The sequence below is a fragment of the Cupressus sempervirens genome, chromosome 6 (assembly GCF_028749045.1).
Source record: "Cupressus sempervirens isolate cs-2001-9-10 chromosome 6, ASM2874904v1, whole genome shotgun sequence".
Lineage (NCBI taxonomy): Eukaryota > Viridiplantae > Streptophyta > Pinopsida > Cupressales > Cupressaceae > Cupressus > Cupressus sempervirens.
Genome location: NC_143123.1, coordinates 384,394,588 through 384,415,254, shown reverse-complemented (window position 1 = coordinate 384,415,254; position 20,667 = coordinate 384,394,588). Strand labels below are relative to the sequence as shown.

Sequence of the window (20,667 nt, the reverse complement as noted above, 5' to 3'; positions counted from 1 at the left end):
AGAGGGTGTTGGTGGGATTGGGGTGGCGCACAACGGGCAGGGGGTAGACAAAAGGGTATGGAGAGTGGGGGGGAATGAATCATGAGGCTGAGGAGGGCATGATAGGTCAACAGGAGGCAAGAGGTAGTGAAACTGCGGACAAAGGGAAAGGAGGCACAGGTAGTCGCGTATAGCCCACCATGCTAGCAACACCATAGTGAGGCCAACAAGTAAAGAACTCAGAGCTAGAGAAGCACCAGATGCCTCTCAGAATCACGAGCCTAGAAGAGTCACAAAGCTAAAGTAGGTGGCAACCACAACTAGAGAGAGGCTCCCGACAATCCTTCGAGGTATGTTGTCGACCCATACTGGTAGGATCAATCTCTAAAATAAAGGTAAGGTTGGTTCCACAATCATAAAGAGGGGTCTGAAGGTCCATAGTACACACATTAAAGTCCCAAAGATAATGATACGCTCCATGGTTGCAAACTTGGAGATGCACTTGTGCATATCCGTAAAGGGGTCCCTATCTTTAGTGCTGTGAATGGCATACAATGAAGAGATCGCTGGAAAGTAACAGTCAACCGCATAGATATCATTGTGATGGCGACTTGTATGACCAATGCTAACCCACATGAATCTAGCATAGATGTTAGAGTGAACAACCAAGATAGAATTGAAAAGATCGTCTCTGGCTACGCAAGCAATGCCACCAGAATTGCGAAATCCCTCAGAAGTGCAGACCTCATCCCTACAAATAAATAAGCATTGGTAGCCGACATATCCAGGAAGAGGACGGGCAAGGCTCTCATGAGTCTCAATAACTACGAGAATGTCTACAAACCCCATTGCATCTTGAAGAAGGCGAGGAAGGTACCAAAAAGAGTCCTTCCCATTCCAACAGTTAACAAGAAGAGAGCAAGAGGAGGGCTCACCCTTGCGTAATTGCAGCCAAGACCGTCCGTCATTTGGCCATGGGGGCTGACCTTGGTTCCCAACCTTTGGGGGGAGTTACAAATCGCTGCCCACTTGCTGCTGTGCCAAGCCTGCACAACTAGGCCCTTGGCTCGTTTCCACTTTGTCACTTATGATCTCGTGAGATCCTTATCAAGGAAAATCCTAGTTGGAAGAGTAAATAGCATCCTCTTCACCCTAAGAGCTCGTAGCCTGCTAGATAGAGAGAAGAATCTAAGGTAGAGATAATTATTTGGACCAAGCCAACATTTATCCAATGTAATATTGGGGATACCAAATTGGTCACAAAGGAAGGATTAATCGGCTGAGGGGTTAACCGAGGAGGTGGGAAGGCCCCTGACTCGCAAATTGAGTTCATGAGCAAGCCTCACCCGTTCATCATTAATCTTTCCTTGATTCAACTTCTTGACACCCAGGAGAGGCGCAACCCCAATATTGTTGCATAAAGAGGCCCAGGTTTAACTTTTTCCTCAGTTTCGGTCAACAAGGAGGAATGATGAGCCAAAATTTCATTTTGGTTATCCTTAATGGTGTCTAATTCTCCCAGCTGCTCGATGATTGAGCTTAAGTCAAACTTGAAACCCGTAGTTTTAGTGGTAAATGTGGTAGAGAAGCTACAAAGAAGAGCTTGATTTGTATTTGTCTGCAATTTGAGTGTTGAGATCATCTTTGTGAGAGTTGTCAAAAGTGTCCGACACCTAGTTTTCAAATTCAAGCTTAATCAAACATTCAACCAACATCTGATAAGTCAAGGAAAGAGGAGGTTGAGAAGGGGGAGCCTTAACAGACAATGACATGCTGGGTGAAGTAGAGCTTCTACCATAGATCTGAAAAAAGAGTATGGAAGAAGTAGTTGTAGGGAGAAAGCAATGTTTTTCAGCAATTGTAGGGAGCAACCAATGTGGTTCAGCCATTGCAAATCACAAACACGCACCCATTCTTTTGAGGAACAACGCTTAGGAATAACTTGCAAGAAAGAACCAATGCATAGGAAAACTGGAGGAAAACAACGATCATCAAGTGTGTTGGAAAAAGAAGTCAAATGTCTGTCCGTTTGAAACCTTAATGGCAGCCAGAGATGGCGTAAGTCTCATGCAAATCATATGCAGGAAAATCGCTTAGAAAGTTTGAGGAAAATCATGTGCAAGGAAAACCTAAGACAAATCCATAATCGTGTGCACGAAAAACGTTGTTAGTGAAATCATGTTGCAGGGAATTTTGTCATAGGAGACAAATCATCTCGGGAGAAGAAGATTCATTGCTTGAGGTTTGAGTAGAGAAAGCTTTAAACACAAGTGTAGAAAAGCTTTTCACCATGGGAGCAAAGATTTCAGCAAACTTTTTTCTCATCATTTGCATGTTCATTAGCTGGTCATCGCGAGAGCAAAAAATTCCATTCACAGGAGCAAAGATTTACATACTCGAGATTAATGAATTTCATTCGTGACTGCACAAAATTCCATTCGTGGGAGCAAACATTTTCATACATGGGATCCTTGAGTTTCATTTGTGGTTGCAAAAAATTTTAATTGCGGTACCAGAAAATTTGATTCGCAGCACCAAAAAACTTTGAAAATTTCATTCTTGCCACCAAAAAATATATTAGCGGCAATAGAAAACTCGAAAGAATTCATTGCAGCTGAAAAATGGTGGAAACACAAGCTATGGAGCTTTTCCAACAATTGGAACCAATACTGTACAAAGCGGAGAAAGAAGAATAAGAAGAGAAGAAGAAATCCCAGAGTTGATTTGATGGTGCCAAATGTCCTCATGATTTCTCCTCCACTTGTAGCAAGAAAACCTCCTCATTCTTTCTCCCAACTCAAGAATCAAGATCTCATCATTTGGCTGCAACAAACTTGAGAAAATATCTCTCAAAATGAGGAGAAAACCCTCCTGGAAAAAAGACCAAACTGGTGCTAAAAACCTAGCTAAACAACCCCTCCAAATGGCTCTAATGGCAAAGTTACACTATTGGCATATACTCTCTACCAAGTTTGGAGAAAACCCATTTCGTTGTTTGCCCAAAAACTGTATGTAGTTGTTAAGAGAAAGCCATGAAAGATATGCCTCCTTAACCAAAAAAAAACCTCTTGCTGTGCAAAATACTTACCAGTAAAAACCCCTCCTTTGCTAGAAGAAGGTCATACTTATTGATACAAGGCCATCCTTCGCAACTGTAAAAGACCATCCTTGGCTGAAGCCCACCAAAGGGGTTGATTTTAGTCGTATACATATATTGCCTGTTAATGTCCATCTTGACGTGCCCATTCAATTATTGATGGGACGAGAGGAGATGAGCGTGGGAATCTAAGGAACACTAGAAATGAATAAGGTGATCTATCTTGATCCCCATAGACCTTAGTAAATAAGACACCTAGGCATACCAACATTGGGCTTGACGAGTGGAGTTGGCACCTGTAATTTCTTTTGAGGAGATAGGCCAATTAAGAGCACCCGAGCTTCCCCTTAGTCAAATCCTCAAAGCATCAAAGACGATAAAGGAACCAAACTAGGTCGAAAATGGCCCCAAGTTTGAGAGAATGTGCCCCAAACTCAACCAAAATGATATTTTGAGGGTTAGACTGGTGACATATGATGATATGCCTAAGAAGAAGGGTCTAAAGCCCAATCCGACTCCAAAAGAGGCCAAAATGATATTTTGAGGGGTAAATGTGTGACATCTGATGATATGCCTAAGAAGAAGGGTCGGATGCCCGATCTGACTCCAATAGAGAAGGCCCCTAGATCACACAATCGTAAAGCATTTTTGGTTTGATCAAGGTGTCCAAGATGGCCATCTTGGTTTTGGTGTCTTGGAAGTGATGGCGAAAGCACTGTCTCTCAACCAAAGCAAAGGAAGCATACCCTTCCCTAGTCAATGAGAGGTTGCATGGCAAGTCTCATGTTGAAACAAGGACGAGAAAACTTGACTCCTAGATATGTGTAGGAAGAAGACATCTTGACCTCTACGCCCTAGAAAAAGAAGTGGAGGTGAGCCATCACCTGAGTCTTACCCAAGTTAACCGCTAGTTGTTGCAAGTCACAAAACAAAGACAAGCCATTTAGAAGCTGTTGGGGACCCTTTGAAGAGGAGGTTAAGAGAGTCACATCATCCGCAAAGAGTGGAATGGAGATCAAGGTCCGATGAAAGAGGCAACCATTATAGAGCAACTGTTGTGAAGGGAAGTCTCTAACTAGTCAATGCATATGTCAAATAAAGTAGGGGAGAGGGGCCAACCCTACTTCACCCTGATGGTGCTTTGTATGGGGTCTGAAAAGTCTTGTAGAGTCTTGAATCTGCCCACAATGCTCTCATACAGCCTCATAATGGCCATCATGAGCTAAATTTAGCAAGAACCTAGGACACTAAAAATAATCAAATGCCCTCCGCTAATGGTCATTCTATTAACTACCTTGCAAAAGATAATGCATGTCTTGTAGCACAAATATTTTGGAACATTTTGCTGCTATTGAGACCCTTCTAGGATCTGCAAAATGTCAATGATCAAGAGTAGTCAAGAAAATAGAAAAGGTGGTCCCCTTCTTTAAAATGGTTTCGAACAAGAGAATATTGCCTATCACGAACTCTTCCATTGATCCTCTTGGAATTTGTAAAATTGCTAACCAAAAATCAGCACAAATAACATTCAAGCTGATTTGGGTGATTGAGCTCCCCTTTTTTGTGGACATAGACACACTAAGAACAACCGCCAAACTCTCCAAACAATTGCAGATGAGCAGATGTAACAAAACTCGCTGCAAACTACCATATGATTTGAAGAGGACAAAACATCATTTTTACAAAAATAAAATAAAATCCTGAAGTAGTTCCACACAAATTTGCAAATTATAAAAACCAAAAAAAATTTTTGGGGCTGAAAATTAACGAAAACTAAACATGATTTTTGAGATGAAAAATTAATTAAAACTAGACATATTTTTGAGGTGAAAAACAATTAAAACTAAACATGATTTTGAGGTGAAAAATCAGTCTAAACCAAATAGAAGCAGAGATATAGATCAAAGAATACAAAACTTTGCTTTTGAGGAAAATTGGTAGAACCCAACTGAATTTTAAAGGAAAACATTATGAAAACCCACCAAATAAGTTTGGAGGAAAATTTATTAAAATCCTCCTTTAACATGAGCTGATTAGAATGCATAAGAGGCAACCTCATCTGAATACGGAGAAGTTGGGGTGTTCTGCCAATACCGTTCTTGTGAAATCTGCACGACTGCCCACCTTTTAATCTTTCTTCATGTGTCCAAACTTTTGACCATAATTGCATTGAACACTATTCCTATATAAAGATGTTGGAGGTTCATTTGATCATTTTTGTTGTGAGAACTGAGAGGTACATGTGTTCTTATTTGAGACTTGCACTGGAAAAGCTGCCTGTTTAGAAGAGAAGTTGGCATGACTACCAAACTATTGCTTCTATCTTGATTTAAAAAATTGTTGTAGAGATCAAAGAATATTGGGGCAGCACTAGTAGAATTGATATTGAGTGTCATTATAAAGTGCTCGTAGGATTAGGGTAGGCTTTTCAACATGCTCATGACTATTTCTTCTCCCTTTATCTTGTGGCCAATAGCCTTTGACAGGTTACATAGATCCTTAATTTTTAGCATATGTGCTTGGAGAGATGTATTCTCATCCATCATGATAGAAAACAACCAATTCTTCAGAAAGTGTGACTCTTGTTGAATGTCTCAAAGATCCTTCAAGATGTCCCAGATTTCATTAGTTGTTTTACCAAAAGTGATGCAGGATCATCTTGGGTGTAAGAGCAATCTTGCATCACCCAAAAATATTTCTTTTTCGTTTATTGAATAAAGGTTGTCTCAGTGCAGAGGAGTTGTCTGTGAAGGTTTGCTACTGAGTAAGTTAGTCTTACGAGCTCAAAATGTCCTAATTTTAGAGGTGGATGTTCATCTTGGATATATCAGCCTGCTAGTTGAGGCTCAGTGCCATATCATGAGTATTTGTGAATTAATTGCAGATTTTTGGTGTGCAATTTTGGTATAAAAACTTTAGGCTCAGCGTTTAAGGCCTTAGAGGCCCTAGATCGGCTCCAAAATGGGGTCTATTGGAGCTTGCGCGAGGCGGGCCGTTCCTATTCAAAAGCTGAGGATTTAGAAAAGTGGTTATAATAGCCAATTAGAGCAACAATTTGAAAGTTATGGCCTTTCAAAGTTTGGCCAACCAAAATTTCCAAAATAAGTGTCAAAGGTGTATTAGGTCAACTCTATGTGTAATTTTAGGGTGGGTTGGTCTAAAAGGTTAGGGTTTGATGTCTAGAAACTTATCGGGCGGTGTAAAAATGCTTATATAAGGAATGCCTGCACATTGTCTAGGACAACTGTGGGTTAGATTTTGTAGCTTTGTGTTGCAAATTATTGTAAGGAAGGTGCGTCCATGTAGATTTGCATATTGTAATTCAAAATTTTGTAATTTTACATTTGCGGCGATAATAAGAAGCCCATATTTTGTTCTTGCCAGTTGCTGTTATTTCTTTCTTTTTGTTATGTGTTTGTGGCATTGAGGGGAGCACCCTCCATCAAGTGGTATCAGAGCAAGAGTTCCTGACTATGTAAACAAATTGCCGACTGTGAGATAGTTGCACTAGGACCGTGGTTTGGGTTGAGGGTGTAGAAAGGTTGCCAAATGTGAGGCAGTTTGCACTAGGGTTTTATCAGAAACACGAAAATGCCTCCACAAAGAGAGCGCGGTGGAAGAGCTACATGTGTTATGCTTGAGGCTTTTAGTGTTATGCCCAAATTTTCTTGAACAAGACACACATTTACACACACATACACACATACAATAATAATATTCAATTTTATTTCTTGGAAACAATTTAAGAAATATTTAAAACAAAATATATTCATAGTATTAAGAAGTCCTTTCAAATATTGCAATCATATTTGGATCTTTACACCAATTTACAAATTACATGAAGATCTACTCCTGATCTTTTACAATACATAACTTTTACAAATGTTCATAATAATTCATCTTCAAAACTTCAACAGAAAGTGAAAATCTTCCAGGCTTTTCTTCTACACATCCATTTAGAATACTTGTACAAAACAACCCTGTAAACCATGGAGAGCTCACCTCCCAGTGTAGGTCTCTAAGAGACCACCCATCAAGCTTGGAGAACCAAGACCAACCGGGTAACAATCAAGTATACGCATATAAATTAACAATATAGGATACAACATTTAACACCCTTTTTGAGCTTACACAATAGGTTACTAGAGGAACCAATAGAATGGGTGAAGGTGTGCTTAAAATCCCGACCAACCGGGTAACAATCAAGTATACTCATATAAATCAACAATATAGGATACAACATTTAACACCCTTTTTGAGCTTACACAATAGGTTACTAGAGGAACCAATAGAATGGGTGAAGGTGTGCTTAAAATCCCGAGGAGAAGCCAAATGCAGAAAACCAAATTTGCCTTACAAGGCATAAAAAATAAATACCAACTCTGACAAACTTTCTCCCCTTATCACCCCCAAAGTGCATAACAAAGTACTAGCACATGCAGCCCATACTACATGCTTATCCCTCTTCCTTCTAGGGAAGAGACTTTGCACTTAGGGGATAGGCCCAACTAATCCCTTCACCCGAAGGCCACTTCTTCCCTCCCAAGGGTGAGTGATGTCCTTCCACACCCATAACATCATACTCTCAAAAATCAAATAAAAATAAGGCAATAGAAATTCATCCACACCCAGCAATACAACAGGGACAATAAACAACACACATGCCTTTGTAGAAAAATTTACACATTTTATATTCAGAAAAATAATCCAACACAATTTCCAAAGCATGGCAAAAGCTCCAACCTTTCTCCAAGCTATGGTAAATGACCCGATTTGAGAAGGGCCCTCTATTCTTCCTTAATCTAATCTCCAAAACCGAAAATCTCTAAAAACTAGAGAGTGGGTGAATGCTCAACCTATTTTCCAATTTCCCTCTAAAAGAAGAACTTTCCTAATTTTTCTCCATCATAAAAGAGAACAAACACTTCAACTCCACTTAAGTTTCCCTATTTGGTTGGAATTATCAACTCATTGGAGATAAGGTAGGAATTTTGGGTAAGACTTCTTCCATTTTCGCAATACTTAAGAAATGAGATTTTACAAGTGTTAGAAAAGAGATTTTAACTCTAGTAAAGCGAAAATTAAAGCCCTAACATATAGTACCAAAATGTAGGTAACTTAATTTCACTAAAAGAACACTCTAAGACTCAAACAAAGCCCTCTAAAGTCACCCTAAACTTGAAATCCGAAATTTAATTTAATTAAAACCTTTATAAGATATTTTATGCAAGGGGATGAAAACTTAAACATTTCTAACTGGTTAGGAGTAAGGTTGGGTGTCTTTTGCCAATGACTCAACCTGACTTGCTACTAAACACATAACGACGCAAGTGTCAAGTGACACTATAAATATACATTTAATATTATGAGTGGCAAATCAATTTTCACATAAAGGAATCTAATCTAAAACATCCATTTACATTACGATCACAAAGTAAAATACTTAACAACGAGGTTAAGATCTCTTCATTAGATCTAACCTTGGCAATCTCAATCAATACAAAGGTATAGTCTTGGTTCTCCGTTTTACCATGGATATTTCCTGCACACTCAAACCACATATCAGTAGTCCAAGATAAATAAAACATATGGATATATAAATCCTCAATCAATTCTATATTCATAATTGAATCAAAACATAAGGCATTTCTCAATTGAATAACATTTTTTTCCATTTCTAACCATTGTGCATATGTGTGTGTCTTGTTCAAGATAATTTGGGCATGACATTTAGAGTCCTCCATAGACAAATGCAAGCATTGGCAGAACAAATGCGCAAAGGGATAAATCTTGCCGTAAGAGATCGAGGATGAAGGCAAAGAAGAAGAAAATGTTGAAGAAGAGACTGTTCTAAACCTCGAGGAAGGAAAACTTTTTAGGGCCATCTCCACGATTGGAAAAAAACCTAAGTTTAAGGTTCCCACATTTTTGGGAAATTTTAACCAAGAGGAGTTGATCGATTGGATCAATGAATTAGAGGAATACTTCGGGTATAAAGATATTGAGGATCCTGATAGGGTCAATTTGTAAAGGTCAAACTGAAGGGTCACGCGAAGTTCTGGTGGTAGAAGATTCAATTGGAGCAAAATAGAAGAGGAAAGGATAAAATCATCAAATGGGATTAGATGATAGCTAGATTAAAGCGACAATTCATTTCCGTGGATTATGAGCTTGGTCACTTAAAGAAAATGTAAGGTTGAAGCAAGCGGGAAGATCTTTTTAGGAGTATATTGAGGAGTTCTATCAAGTTCTCATTAGAACCGACCATGCGGACGCTGATAAGAAGAAGGTTGCTTGTTATCTTAATGAGTTAAGACCAAGCATTGAGGAGGAGCTGAGTCTAGTTCGAATGACCAGTATTGAGGAGGTGTACTAGGTTGCCCTAACAGTTGAGAAGCCAAGAAAAAAGTTTGATAACAAACATAGTGGTAGAGGTTGTGATGGAAGATCTGGCAGTCGATCTTATGGAGGCCAAAATGACAATCAAAAGAACAAGGATGAGGCGAGCAAGAGCCATCAGAACCAGAGGGGTAACAATTTTAGTCGTTTCCATGATCAAAATAATAGAGATTAGAGAGGAATAGGAAGAGGGCAAGGATCTGGAAGAGGATGTTTTCATGGAAAATGTTTTAACTGCGGAGGTGAAGGGTATAGAGCATTTGAATGTTCCTTGCACCAAGGAAGGATAGATTGGAGAACAGATGGCCAGACCAGAGTTGCGCATGTTGATGAAGATGCCAAGTCATCCCATTTTGAAGATGCTGAAAGAGGAGAAGTCCTAGTTAATAGAAGAATCTTGCTGAGTGGTGAAAATGAATTTGATCAAAGGAGTTTGTTTTGCACAAGGAGCAAATGTGATGATAACTACTATGATGTGATCATTGATGGTGGGAGCACTCACAATTTGGTGCCAGAAAAGATGGTCACGAAATTAAATCTCAAGAGGCAAAAACACTCGTGTCCATACTGTATTGCTTGGGTGCAAGATGACCACAAGGTCATGGTCAATGAGCGGTGCCTAGTGAAGATCAAGATTGGAAGCTACTAGGATGAGGTGCTTTGTGATATCATGCCTATGGACATATGTCATATGTTGCTGGGTAGACCTTGGCAGTTTAATAGGCATGCTGTACATGATGGGCATGCAAATACCTACACACTGACAAAGGATGGGGTGAAACATACGCTGAATCCATTCAAGGATACATATGAAAAGGTATGTAGTGCTGCTAGAGTATGTTTTGTTGATGGATAACAATTTCTTAAGGGTACGAGGTGTGAGCATGTGTTTTGTTGTAATTCCAAAAGATGGTAAAAAAGAAGTAGAGGAGGTGCCTGCAGAAATTGCAGATTTGTTGAAAGAGTTTCTAGACATTGTCTCAGATAATGTCCTTGATGGATTATCACCGGTAAGGAAGATCAATCACGAGATGGACTTGATTCCAGGAGCTAGTTTGCCAAACAAGGGAACACAGAGAATGCCACTAGTAGAAAGTGAGGAGTTGAACAGACAAGTGCATGAGTTATTGTATAAGGGGTTGATTTGAGAGAGCTTGAGTCCTTATGCTGTACCAATAGTATTAACACCAAAGAAGAATGGAGAATGGAGGATGTGCGTAGATTCATAGGCTATCAACAAGATCACACTCAAGTACAAGTTTTCATTACTGCGGATGGATGATATTATGGATTGTTTGAGTAGAGTTGTATTTTTCACAAAGATAGATTTGAAGAGTGGGTACCATCAGATTCGCATCAAAGGAGGAGATGAATGGAAAACTACCTTCAAGACAAGGGAAGGATCATATGAGTGGTTAGTCATGCCTTTTGGGCTAACCAATGCACCGAGCACTTTCATGAGGCTCATGAATGAGGTTTTGAAGGAGTTTCAGGGTAAGTTTGTCATTGTTTACCTAGATTGATATTTTGAACTTTAGTAATACATTGGAGGAGCATTTGATGCACATTCGTAAGGTGTTTGATAAGTTAAGGGAAGAAAAGCTATTGATAAATCTAAATAAGTGTAGTTTTGTGAAGGAGTTGGATCTGGGATTTGTAGCTTTAGTGGAAGGTCTGAAAATGGACCTTGAGAAAGTGAAGGCTATCCTTGAATGACCTACTCCAAGGAGTACGACTGAGGTAAGATCATTTCATAGACTGACTAGTTTTTATAGAAAGTTTATAAGAGGTTTTACTAATATTTGTGGACCCTTAACTGAAACAATGGAAGGGATAGGAAAGAGTTTAAGTGGATTGTAGGAGCAGATATGAGTTTTAATCTGTTGAAACAGAAAGTCATAGAGCAACATTTTATTAGCACTTCCATATTTTAATAAGGTGTTTCAAGTAGATTGTGATGCTAGACTCGCTAGTTTTTATAGAAAGTTTATAAGAGGTTTTACTAGGATTTGTGGACCCTTGATTGAAACAATGAGAAGGGATATGAAAGAGTTTAAGTGGACTATAGGAGCAGATACGATTTTTAATTTGTTGAAACAAAAAGTGACAGAGCAACATTTTATTAGCACTTCCATATTTTAATAAGGTGTTTCAAGTAGACTGTGATGCTAGTGGTATTGCATTAGGAGCTGTTTTGAGTGAAGAAGGTAGACCTATTGCTTATTTCAATGAGAAGTTGAATGATGCCAAAAGAAAATATTCTGTTTATGATCAGGAGTTTTACGCTATAGTTCAAGCATTGAAGAAGTGGAGATACTATCTTCTTCCTAAGGAGTTTGTTTTGTATATTGATCATCAAGCTTTGCAATATTTGAATAGTCAAGGCAAATTAAACCAAAGGCATTTGAAATGGGTTCAATTTATGCAAAGTTAGACATTTGTTTTGAAACACAGGATTGGGAAGTCTAATAGAGTTGCAGATGCTTTTAGTGGAAGACAACTTTTGCTGACAAGAATGCAGCTTTAGGTAGTTGGGTTCAAGGAACTCAAGAATTTGTATCGAGAGGATCGTGATTTTGGCGAAGCTTGGTAAGCTTGTGCAAAACTTGTTACACTTGACATGATGAAGTGGTTGGATTTCATAATCCAAGATGGTATGCTGTTGTACATTCCCAGGAGTTCTATGAGAGAGAATCTCATCAAAGAGAAACATAGTGGACGGTTGGCTGGACACTTTAGTAGAGATAAGACAATTGCTTTGGTTGCTGAGAATTATTACTGGCCATAGTTGCAGCGAGATGTGAAGAAGTTAGTGCGGAGTTGCAGAGTATGTCAGGTGGCAAAAGGAGTGAAGTAGAATACTGGGTTGTATCAACCATTACTTGTACTAGGGAAGCCATGGGAGGATGGCGGCATGGATTTTGTTCTTAGTTTACCAAGGACAGAACGAGGGCATGATTTCATATTTGCGGTGGTTGACAGATTTTCAAAGATGGCAGATTTCATTCCTTGCAAGAAAACTAGTGTTGCTATTCATGTGGCGGAGTTGTTTTTTAGAGAAGTGGTGAGACTACATGGTCTTCCAAAGAGCATAGTTTTAGATTGAGACACCAAGTTTGTTGGGAATTCCTGGTGTACATTGTGGAAGAAGTTGAAGACAGATTTGAAGTTCAGTGCATCACATCATCCACAAACTGACGGACAAACAAAGGTGGTGAATAGGAGTTTTGGAAACTTGTTGAGATGTTTGGTTGGAGATAAGCCAAAAGGTTGGGATTTGATTAGAGGTAGAATTTGCATACAATAATTTTGTCAACATGAGTACTAGTAAATCACCATTCTAGATTGTATATGGGAGCAGTCCCTAAAATGCTCCTGAATTGAGAGAGCTATATAAATGAGAGATAAGTAGTGTTGAAGTGGAAGATTTTGTTGAACATTTGAAGAACATCCATGAGGAGGTGAGGAAGCACATTATTAAAATGAATACATAGTATAAGGTTAAGGCAAATGTGAAAAGGAGGTATAAGGAATTTCAGATTGGAAATGAAGTCATGGTTCATTTGAAAAAAGAGCATTTTCTAGAGGGTACATATAATAAGCTGAAAATGAAGAAGTTTGGACCATGCAAGATAGTGAAAAAGCATGATTCTGGAGATGCCTATAAAGTAGAGTTGCCCGCCGAATTGAATATTTCACTAGTATTTAACATTTCAGATCTGATAGAGTGTCATGAAGGAGGTCATGGATATGAAGTTGCAAAAGCGTAGTGGAGTATTCCAATAGCTAGTTCGGCTATAAAGGAGATTGAGGAGATATTGAACAGTCATGTTGGCAAAAGTACAAGGAACAAAACTTAATGAAGAGTATTTGGTCAAATAGAAAGGGAGACCAGTAGAAGATTCATCATGGCTAGCAAGGGATGAGGTTAACCATCTTGGTTTTCCTCTCCATACTTGAGATGTGACAGGGTCACTTCTCAAATTACTTTGAGTGTCTAATGAAGAAGCATGCTGGGAGTAAGAGCAATCTTGTATCAGACAAAAATATTTCCATTTTGTTTCTTGAATAAGGGTTGTCTGAGTGCAGAGTTGTTTGTGAAGGCTTGCTACTAAGTCAGTTAGTCATACAAGTTCAAAATGTCCTAATTTTAGAGGTGGATGTTCATCTTGGAAATATCAACCTACCAGTCGAGGCTCAGTGCCATATCATGAGTATTCATGAAGTTATTGCCAATTTTTGGTGTGCAATTTTGGTATAAAAACTTGAGACTCAGCGTTGAAGGCCTTAAAAGCCTTGGATGGGCTCCAAAATGGGGTTGATTGGAGCTAGTGCGAATTGGGCTCTGTAGATCAAAAGTTGAGGATTCCGAAAGTGGTTATAATAGCCAATCAGAGCAACGGTTCAAAAATTATGGCCTTTTGAAGTTGGGCTGACCTAAATTTTCAAAGTAAGTGTCAAATGTGTATCGGGCTGATTCTATATGTAATTTTAGGGTTAGTCGGTCTCAAGGGTTAAGGTCTGATGTCTAGAAACATCTTGGGCAGTGTAAAAATGCCTATATAAGGAATGCCTGTACATTGTCTAGGACAGCTGTGGGTGAGAGTTCGCAGATCTGTGTTGCAAATTATTGTAAGGAAGGTGCTCATGGGGGTTTGCATATTGTATTTCACAATTCTGTAATTCCGCATTTGTGGTGATAATAAGAAGCCCATATTTTGTTCTCGTCAATTGTTGTCATTTCTTTGTTTCTGTAATGTGTTTGTGGTATTAAGGGGAGCACCCTTCATTAGGAAGACACTTGAGTGAGCTGGTCACTTGTAACTGAAATATTGAGCAGCATAATAGCTTTCGGATTGCATTCATTCCATTTATCCTTGATGATTTGTCCCCACTTAAGTAGGACATGTCTCCATACCCAAGATGATCTTATCAAGGCCAAAATATTCAAATGTAATCATTATGTGCTACTTCCAAGTGTTGTAGTTGCGGCCATTAAATCACTAATTCCCTTTCAATCAATGTAACTTGGGGAGGGGTTCCCCCCGACACCAACAAATCCCCAGTGCCTCTGAAATGGGGATGCACCAAGGACTTGGGGACAACGTTTTGGCGTCATTGCAGTGCCACCAAATCATCGCCATTTTGTTGAAATGCAAGGGCGTACTAGCATCCATGGAGGGAATAGGGGGACTTCCAAGGTCTCCCTACCATGACAAATAGATATAAGTGCATTCTAAAAAAACATCTTTAATTGGTTTAATGAGTTCTATTCCTGCCCCAGGGGAATTTGGGCCCCATCTCTTGTAGTTTGTACTCGTCCATTTTCTGGTTCGACTATTTAAAATCTTATTGTGCAATGTTCCATGGTCAATATTCGATGCAATGTTGAATTATTTAGTAATTCCAATTTATTATTTTAAAGTTATCAAAAAACAAATCCTCTTTTTCTAGATATCACAAAACTGTATTTTCAATAAACAATAGCAAACCCAGAACTGAAACCCCAAAAAATTTCGGATTAGGGTTTGTATGTAGAATGGAAAAGTCAAAAAATGTGGGTGAACACAAATCTGTGAAAACATTGCCCAGGAAAATCCTTAAAATAGGCAAAATTCCTGGTCTCCAGCGGTGATATTAGTTGCAGAAAATGCCAAAAAACAGACTGGGGTTTTGACCGGATGTGCAGAAAAACCCTAGCCGGTTTATAAATAGACTGCAGATAAAATAATAATTTCGAATTTCACCAACTATAGAGAAAATTAAAATTATTTTCTTCGTGTTGTGTTAACATGAATTATGGAAACAATAATCTCCCAGAAAATTTGCTCTGATACCATTAAATTGTTAAAAATCTTAAAATGAATGAACAAGAAAAAAACGGAATGAATATTGCATTAACAATAAACTCTTAAATAGAATTTACAGTATAGCAGTCTAAAAAGAGATTAAACTAAACAAAAAAACTAAAAAGAAAGGCTAAATGACCATTAAATAAGATTCTAGAAGAATGAGCTAAATTTAGCAAAAACCTAGTATACTAAAAATAATCTAACAGGTTCCAGATGCAAGCTTTAGCTTTAAATTTTCTATTGTAAGTTCCAAGTTCATCGTTTCTAGTATTCTTAGGATATAGTCACTCTTTCATCGTTTCTAGTATTCTCAGGATATAGTCACTCTTTCAGTCTGTTATTAGTAGTGATCAGTTACATGTACCTTCTTTCTGATATGACTGCAAGACCATATGCTGTCTTCTAGTACGTTGCTTAGATGAGCCAGCCTTATTATTGTATGGGGATTTCTCCTACTATTCTGTACACTCAACAAGGGAAAGGATCAATGTTTTGTATCATTAAAAAAACCATTATGTTGTATTACAGAACTATGAAATGCTGTGGTAGATGTCTAATATTTTGTCCTGTCACTCCATGCTCATTTTATCTTATCATTTGACTGACTAGTGTACTTAACAGTTAATATATGTTTCCTGTATTATAGCTATAATGCTAGATCAAGTGATGTATGGGGTCTTAAATTTTAATTTGGTATTTATGTATTACTGGCTATCTTAAAAACATACTAGTGGAGGAAATGATTTACATGATTCACTCTTGATGTAAAGTTTAACACAGCTTATTCGTAATTGACTTTTTTGTTTTGATGTTGAGGTTGATTTCAATTACATTTTTTATGTCAGTCTAAATTGTTTTCTTGTTTGTTTGTTAGGTTGTTTCAGTAGCAGTTCAAGCAACCAAGAACGTTAGTTATACTCTAATTTTGCTGATCTGAAAACAGATGAAAAACCTACAAATGTTGTAACTGGCTTTTTCTTTTAGCAAAGGCAGCCATGGTAAGGAAAGAACCCATATGATTTTGCGAGAACAATATTATGATATAACATCATTTAAATTGATAGAATAAGATTTAGTTCTTTTCCATACAAATTTTGGATCTATTCTAGTTTTGGATATTTTTATCACTGAAGATAGAATTCAAATATCCCTGAACATGGAAAGGGAAAATATTAATCACTACCATTGTCGTGCCAATGGTATATGATGTTTTCTAAAAAGTTATTATATAGCTTATACCTTTGCTTTTTTCTGGTGCTAATAACTTCATATATCTATGGTAGAGTGCTTATTGTTTTCTTATAGTATGGTTTAATAGTATTGAGTTTATAGCATATGTAATCAACTATCATTTATTAGGTTTGCAATTTAAACCATTAATGTAAAGTTATTGTGTTATTGGGAGGTGCAATATTTTATTTCACTTTTGTTGATTATTCATTATCTTGGTGGTGTGGTTATTAATGTTATAATGTTAAGATAATTTGGTGCAGGAGACTCTACTTTTTGAAACCTATGTATGGTTTTTATTTATTTATTTCATAAACCTTCTGAATTGTTCAATTTTATTGCCAAGTTGCATCTTCAGTTGCCAAACCTTTCCACTTGACGAGGTACTCCTCAGTATTCTTGTTCCTCAGTCTCTTTTCTCATTCATTAAGAACATCCTCAGGCTCGAAGATCAATTTACCTTAATTATGAATTGATGGCAATTGTGGGCATGTGATGGTATGTTACCCCAACACTTTTTTAAGGTGAGATTCGTGATAAACATTGTGGATTTTGTGATATGTGATCATGTCCATACAAAGCCTCTCCCACGCAGAATTGTGACCAAGAATCTGCAAAAGCATTTTAAATACTTAAAACACAGAGTGCAAAGGATACATAAATAGATACTTTTATATTATCTGATTGCTGTACAACTATAACTCCAAAAGCCTTAATAGACTGATAGGTGGCATTTCCCCTGATTTTTGAAAACCAGTTTGTCTTATATAATCTCAAGCTACTAAAATATCTGTTTTGTAGCCAGTACATAAGTGCAGTGCTCTGAAAACTTTAAGAATTGATGATGGCAGTGGCAATCAGGCAGATAATGAAATGATTCTAAGGGCATTATTGGTCACCAATATAATTGCTGAACAATACCAAATCAGTTGGATGCTTAAAATTTTTATGAGCACATTCAAGGAGCAAATCAATGACCCTGGAGCAGCCAGCACAGAAACCTAGAAAAGTTCTTCATTGAAGTTGAAACAGTCAAGTGAGTAAAGAAAAGACAGCCGTTCTCAGAATTGTTAGTCAATTGAGCAGACTCACAATGAATGGGAAGCAACCAAGATGCAATTGGAGTGGGATATCATCATGGCACAGATTAATAACTAATGCTAGTTTCTTAAAAGTATACTCAAACAATACCTGGCTACTCTTGAAAAATGTTTGTGTGAAGTTGAACAGTTGAATTTTCTCAGGATAGTGGGTTGGTTTCAGTTAACAATATTTATCAAATCCATTATTCAGGTGTGATCCACATTATCTTGATTTAAAAGACTTGGTTATTTAGAAGGGGAGCAGACAGAAAATTCATAAAAAATCTCTGACATAATTAGTTCCTGTTCTATAAGTATGTATATGGAATTACTAGTCCAACAAAAAACATTTATATGGAATGAATTATGCAAAATGTAGAATTTTATATATAATATAAGTATATGAAGAAAATGTACAAACAAACTTATAATATTCGAATGAAATATATAGATAAAGAACATACCGATCAAACAAGAAACTTGTATATGGAATTAACTATGCTAAATGTAGCATTTTATTATGATATATGTGCAATGTATATACAGAAAACTTAAAAACAGAACATACAATATAGCAATAGATGAAGTTCAAATGAAATATATGGAGGATGCTGGATGCACAAGAATCATAGTATATGCACAATATTTTGTGATCCCTCAGTATCCAACTTATTGAAAAGCGATGGCGAAGTCACAAAACAAAAATATACAGAAGAATCGAGGTGAAATATTAAAAAAACCTGGATAATCGACTCAGATTTTCCACTTTTTATGCCTGCTTGTGTCTGTGAACTTTTTGCTCTGCAAGTCTGCATTTATAAGAAACAATTGCCTGTCGCCTTTATTAGGAGTCACGTGTTTAAGGGTTCTCTCATCCATTTTTTTCCCTTTCAATAGTCCTCCTTTAGGAGATTTTTTTCCCGATTTAATCATGATTTTTTAATGATAAAATTATAGACATGTTGTTGACAGACTTTATGATTTATCCAATTTTTAGGGGGGGTAGGAATTGCGGGAATTCCCAATTCCTGAATACTTGGGTATAATCAAGACTTTTTCCTGATTTCTACTTCTATGGTATGAGCAAGTGGTGGAGTATCCTTGTTGGGTATGTATGTTCCTCCTTGTTTCTTTGACACACCAAACATTTTCTAACATGCTTCAACGTGTCTTCTTTAAGGCTTTTCCATGAGAACTTCACCATAATTTGTTTTTAAGTCTTGTATTACCCTTGATGTCCAGTTGATGAATTTTGATGTATATCTGGTCCTTACAGAGAATGAGATCATCTATAATTTGTTTTTTCTCATCTTGTATCTTCCTGTCTATTATATCACTGGAGAAGGAGTCCTTAGCACATTTTGTGAGTACAGATTTTCTCCATTCTGTGAATATTGTTATCATGGAGCCAAGAAGGGTTCTTTTTGACGAGGTATTGGTTATAATGTCGTTTTAGCCTTTCATGTATTCAATATTGAATTCGAATGCTTGCAAGTTATTCACCAAATTTTGCTGTCTACTGTTTAAGTCTTTTTTGTCTTCGGAAGAATATCGACTATTGTGGTCAGTCTTTACTATGAATTGCTTGCAATCAATTATTGTCTAAACTTTGCAAGGGAACACATAACTAGTAACATCTTACCGTTGATCGTGTTCTTCCTATGTCCTTGTGTTTTCTACTCTCAAAGGCTATGGAGTGTTTCCTTTGCATTAATAATGCTCCGATGCCTTCCCCTTAAGCATCACAATATAACTCAAAGGGTGAAGGGAAATCTGGTATTGCCAACATGGGGTAGGAACTCATCGTCTCTTTAAGTTTTTCAAAATTTATTTGTGATCCGCCATTCCATGTAAATGCTCCTTTCGTAGTTAATTCTATGAGTGGTGGGGTTAGCTTGGAGAATCCTTTTATGGTAATAGCTGCATAGTTCTGAGAACCCTCACAGTTATGTTCAGGTCTTGGGCTTTGGCCAACTTTGAGTCACCTCAATCTTTTCTTTGTCCACTCTTACTTCACGGGCACTAATTTTGTGCCCTAAGTACAAGATCTCTTCCATACCAAACTTGCATTTAGATAATTTAGCATTTAAGGAATGTTGCTCAAGCATCTCTGGTACTCCATCCACATGTTTTAGGTGTTCCTTCTAAGTTTTACTATAGATTAGAATCCCATTAAAAAATACCAATAAGAATTTCCTTAGTTGCCTCTTAAGTTATGGTTCATGCAAGATTGGAAAGTGTTTGGTGCATTGGTTAGCTTGTAAGACAAGAAATTCAAAATGACCATAGTGGCACCCTAAAGGCTATTTTTGGACATCCTTCTCCCTTACTCTGATTTGGTGATAACCCAATATTAGGATGATTTTAAAAAAGTAGATTGTTACATGTAGTTCGTGAATAATCTCATCAACTTGACGGTGGGACCTTTTTTATTTTTATTTTTATTTTTTTATTGATGTCCTATAATTGATGCACATACTCATTGTGCCATCTTTCTTTTTTAATGTACAATGGATAAGGTAAAGAGACTAGAAGTTAGTTAGATATACCTCATCATTAATAATTATTTTATGGCAGTGATTATCGGTTTTGCTCCCTCTTTAAGTTCAATAGTGTTCAAAATCTCTCTTTGGGGAAAGTCTTATATGCAGATCACTAAAAACCTTATTATGTTTGTATGATAAATGCTGCATTTCAATGTTAGTTCAATTGCCTTCAGATTGTTGACACTTGACATGGATTGAAGGCATGTCCTACATGGCAGAAATTGTGTAGTCGCACTGTCGTGAGACAATTTTTGATCAGAAGCTGGTCAGGGTCATGACACCAAATCCAACCAATCACACCAAACAAGAATACCAGTTACATTTGCACGTGAAAACAATACCAATCCACACCATATTTCACCTGTATGAAATATCAATTTGCAAATGTATGTTAGACAAATGGAGATTTGAATTACATTTGTACAACAAGTGCAATGGACTGTACAACCCCCTTCTAGGCATTCAGACATCAGATGTGCAAT

General features: G+C 37.4%; 1 protein-coding gene across 3 annotated transcripts in view; it reads left to right on the top strand.

Moving 5' to 3' along the window:
* Positions 1-20,667, top strand: part of LOC149552667 (uncharacterized) — a 95,788-nt gene that overhangs the window by 11,570 nt on the left and 63,551 nt on the right. For all 3 annotated transcript variants that reach the window (XR_016352964.1, XM_089788231.1, XM_089788232.1), the window contains exon 2: positions 16,202-16,325. Coding sequence is in view for 2 of the 3 variants with exons in the window: in XM_089788231.1 (XP_089644357.1) it covers positions 16,323-16,325 (3 nt within the window). In the remaining variant the exon portion in view is untranslated. The remainder of the gene's footprint in view (positions 1-16,201; positions 16,326-20,667) is intronic.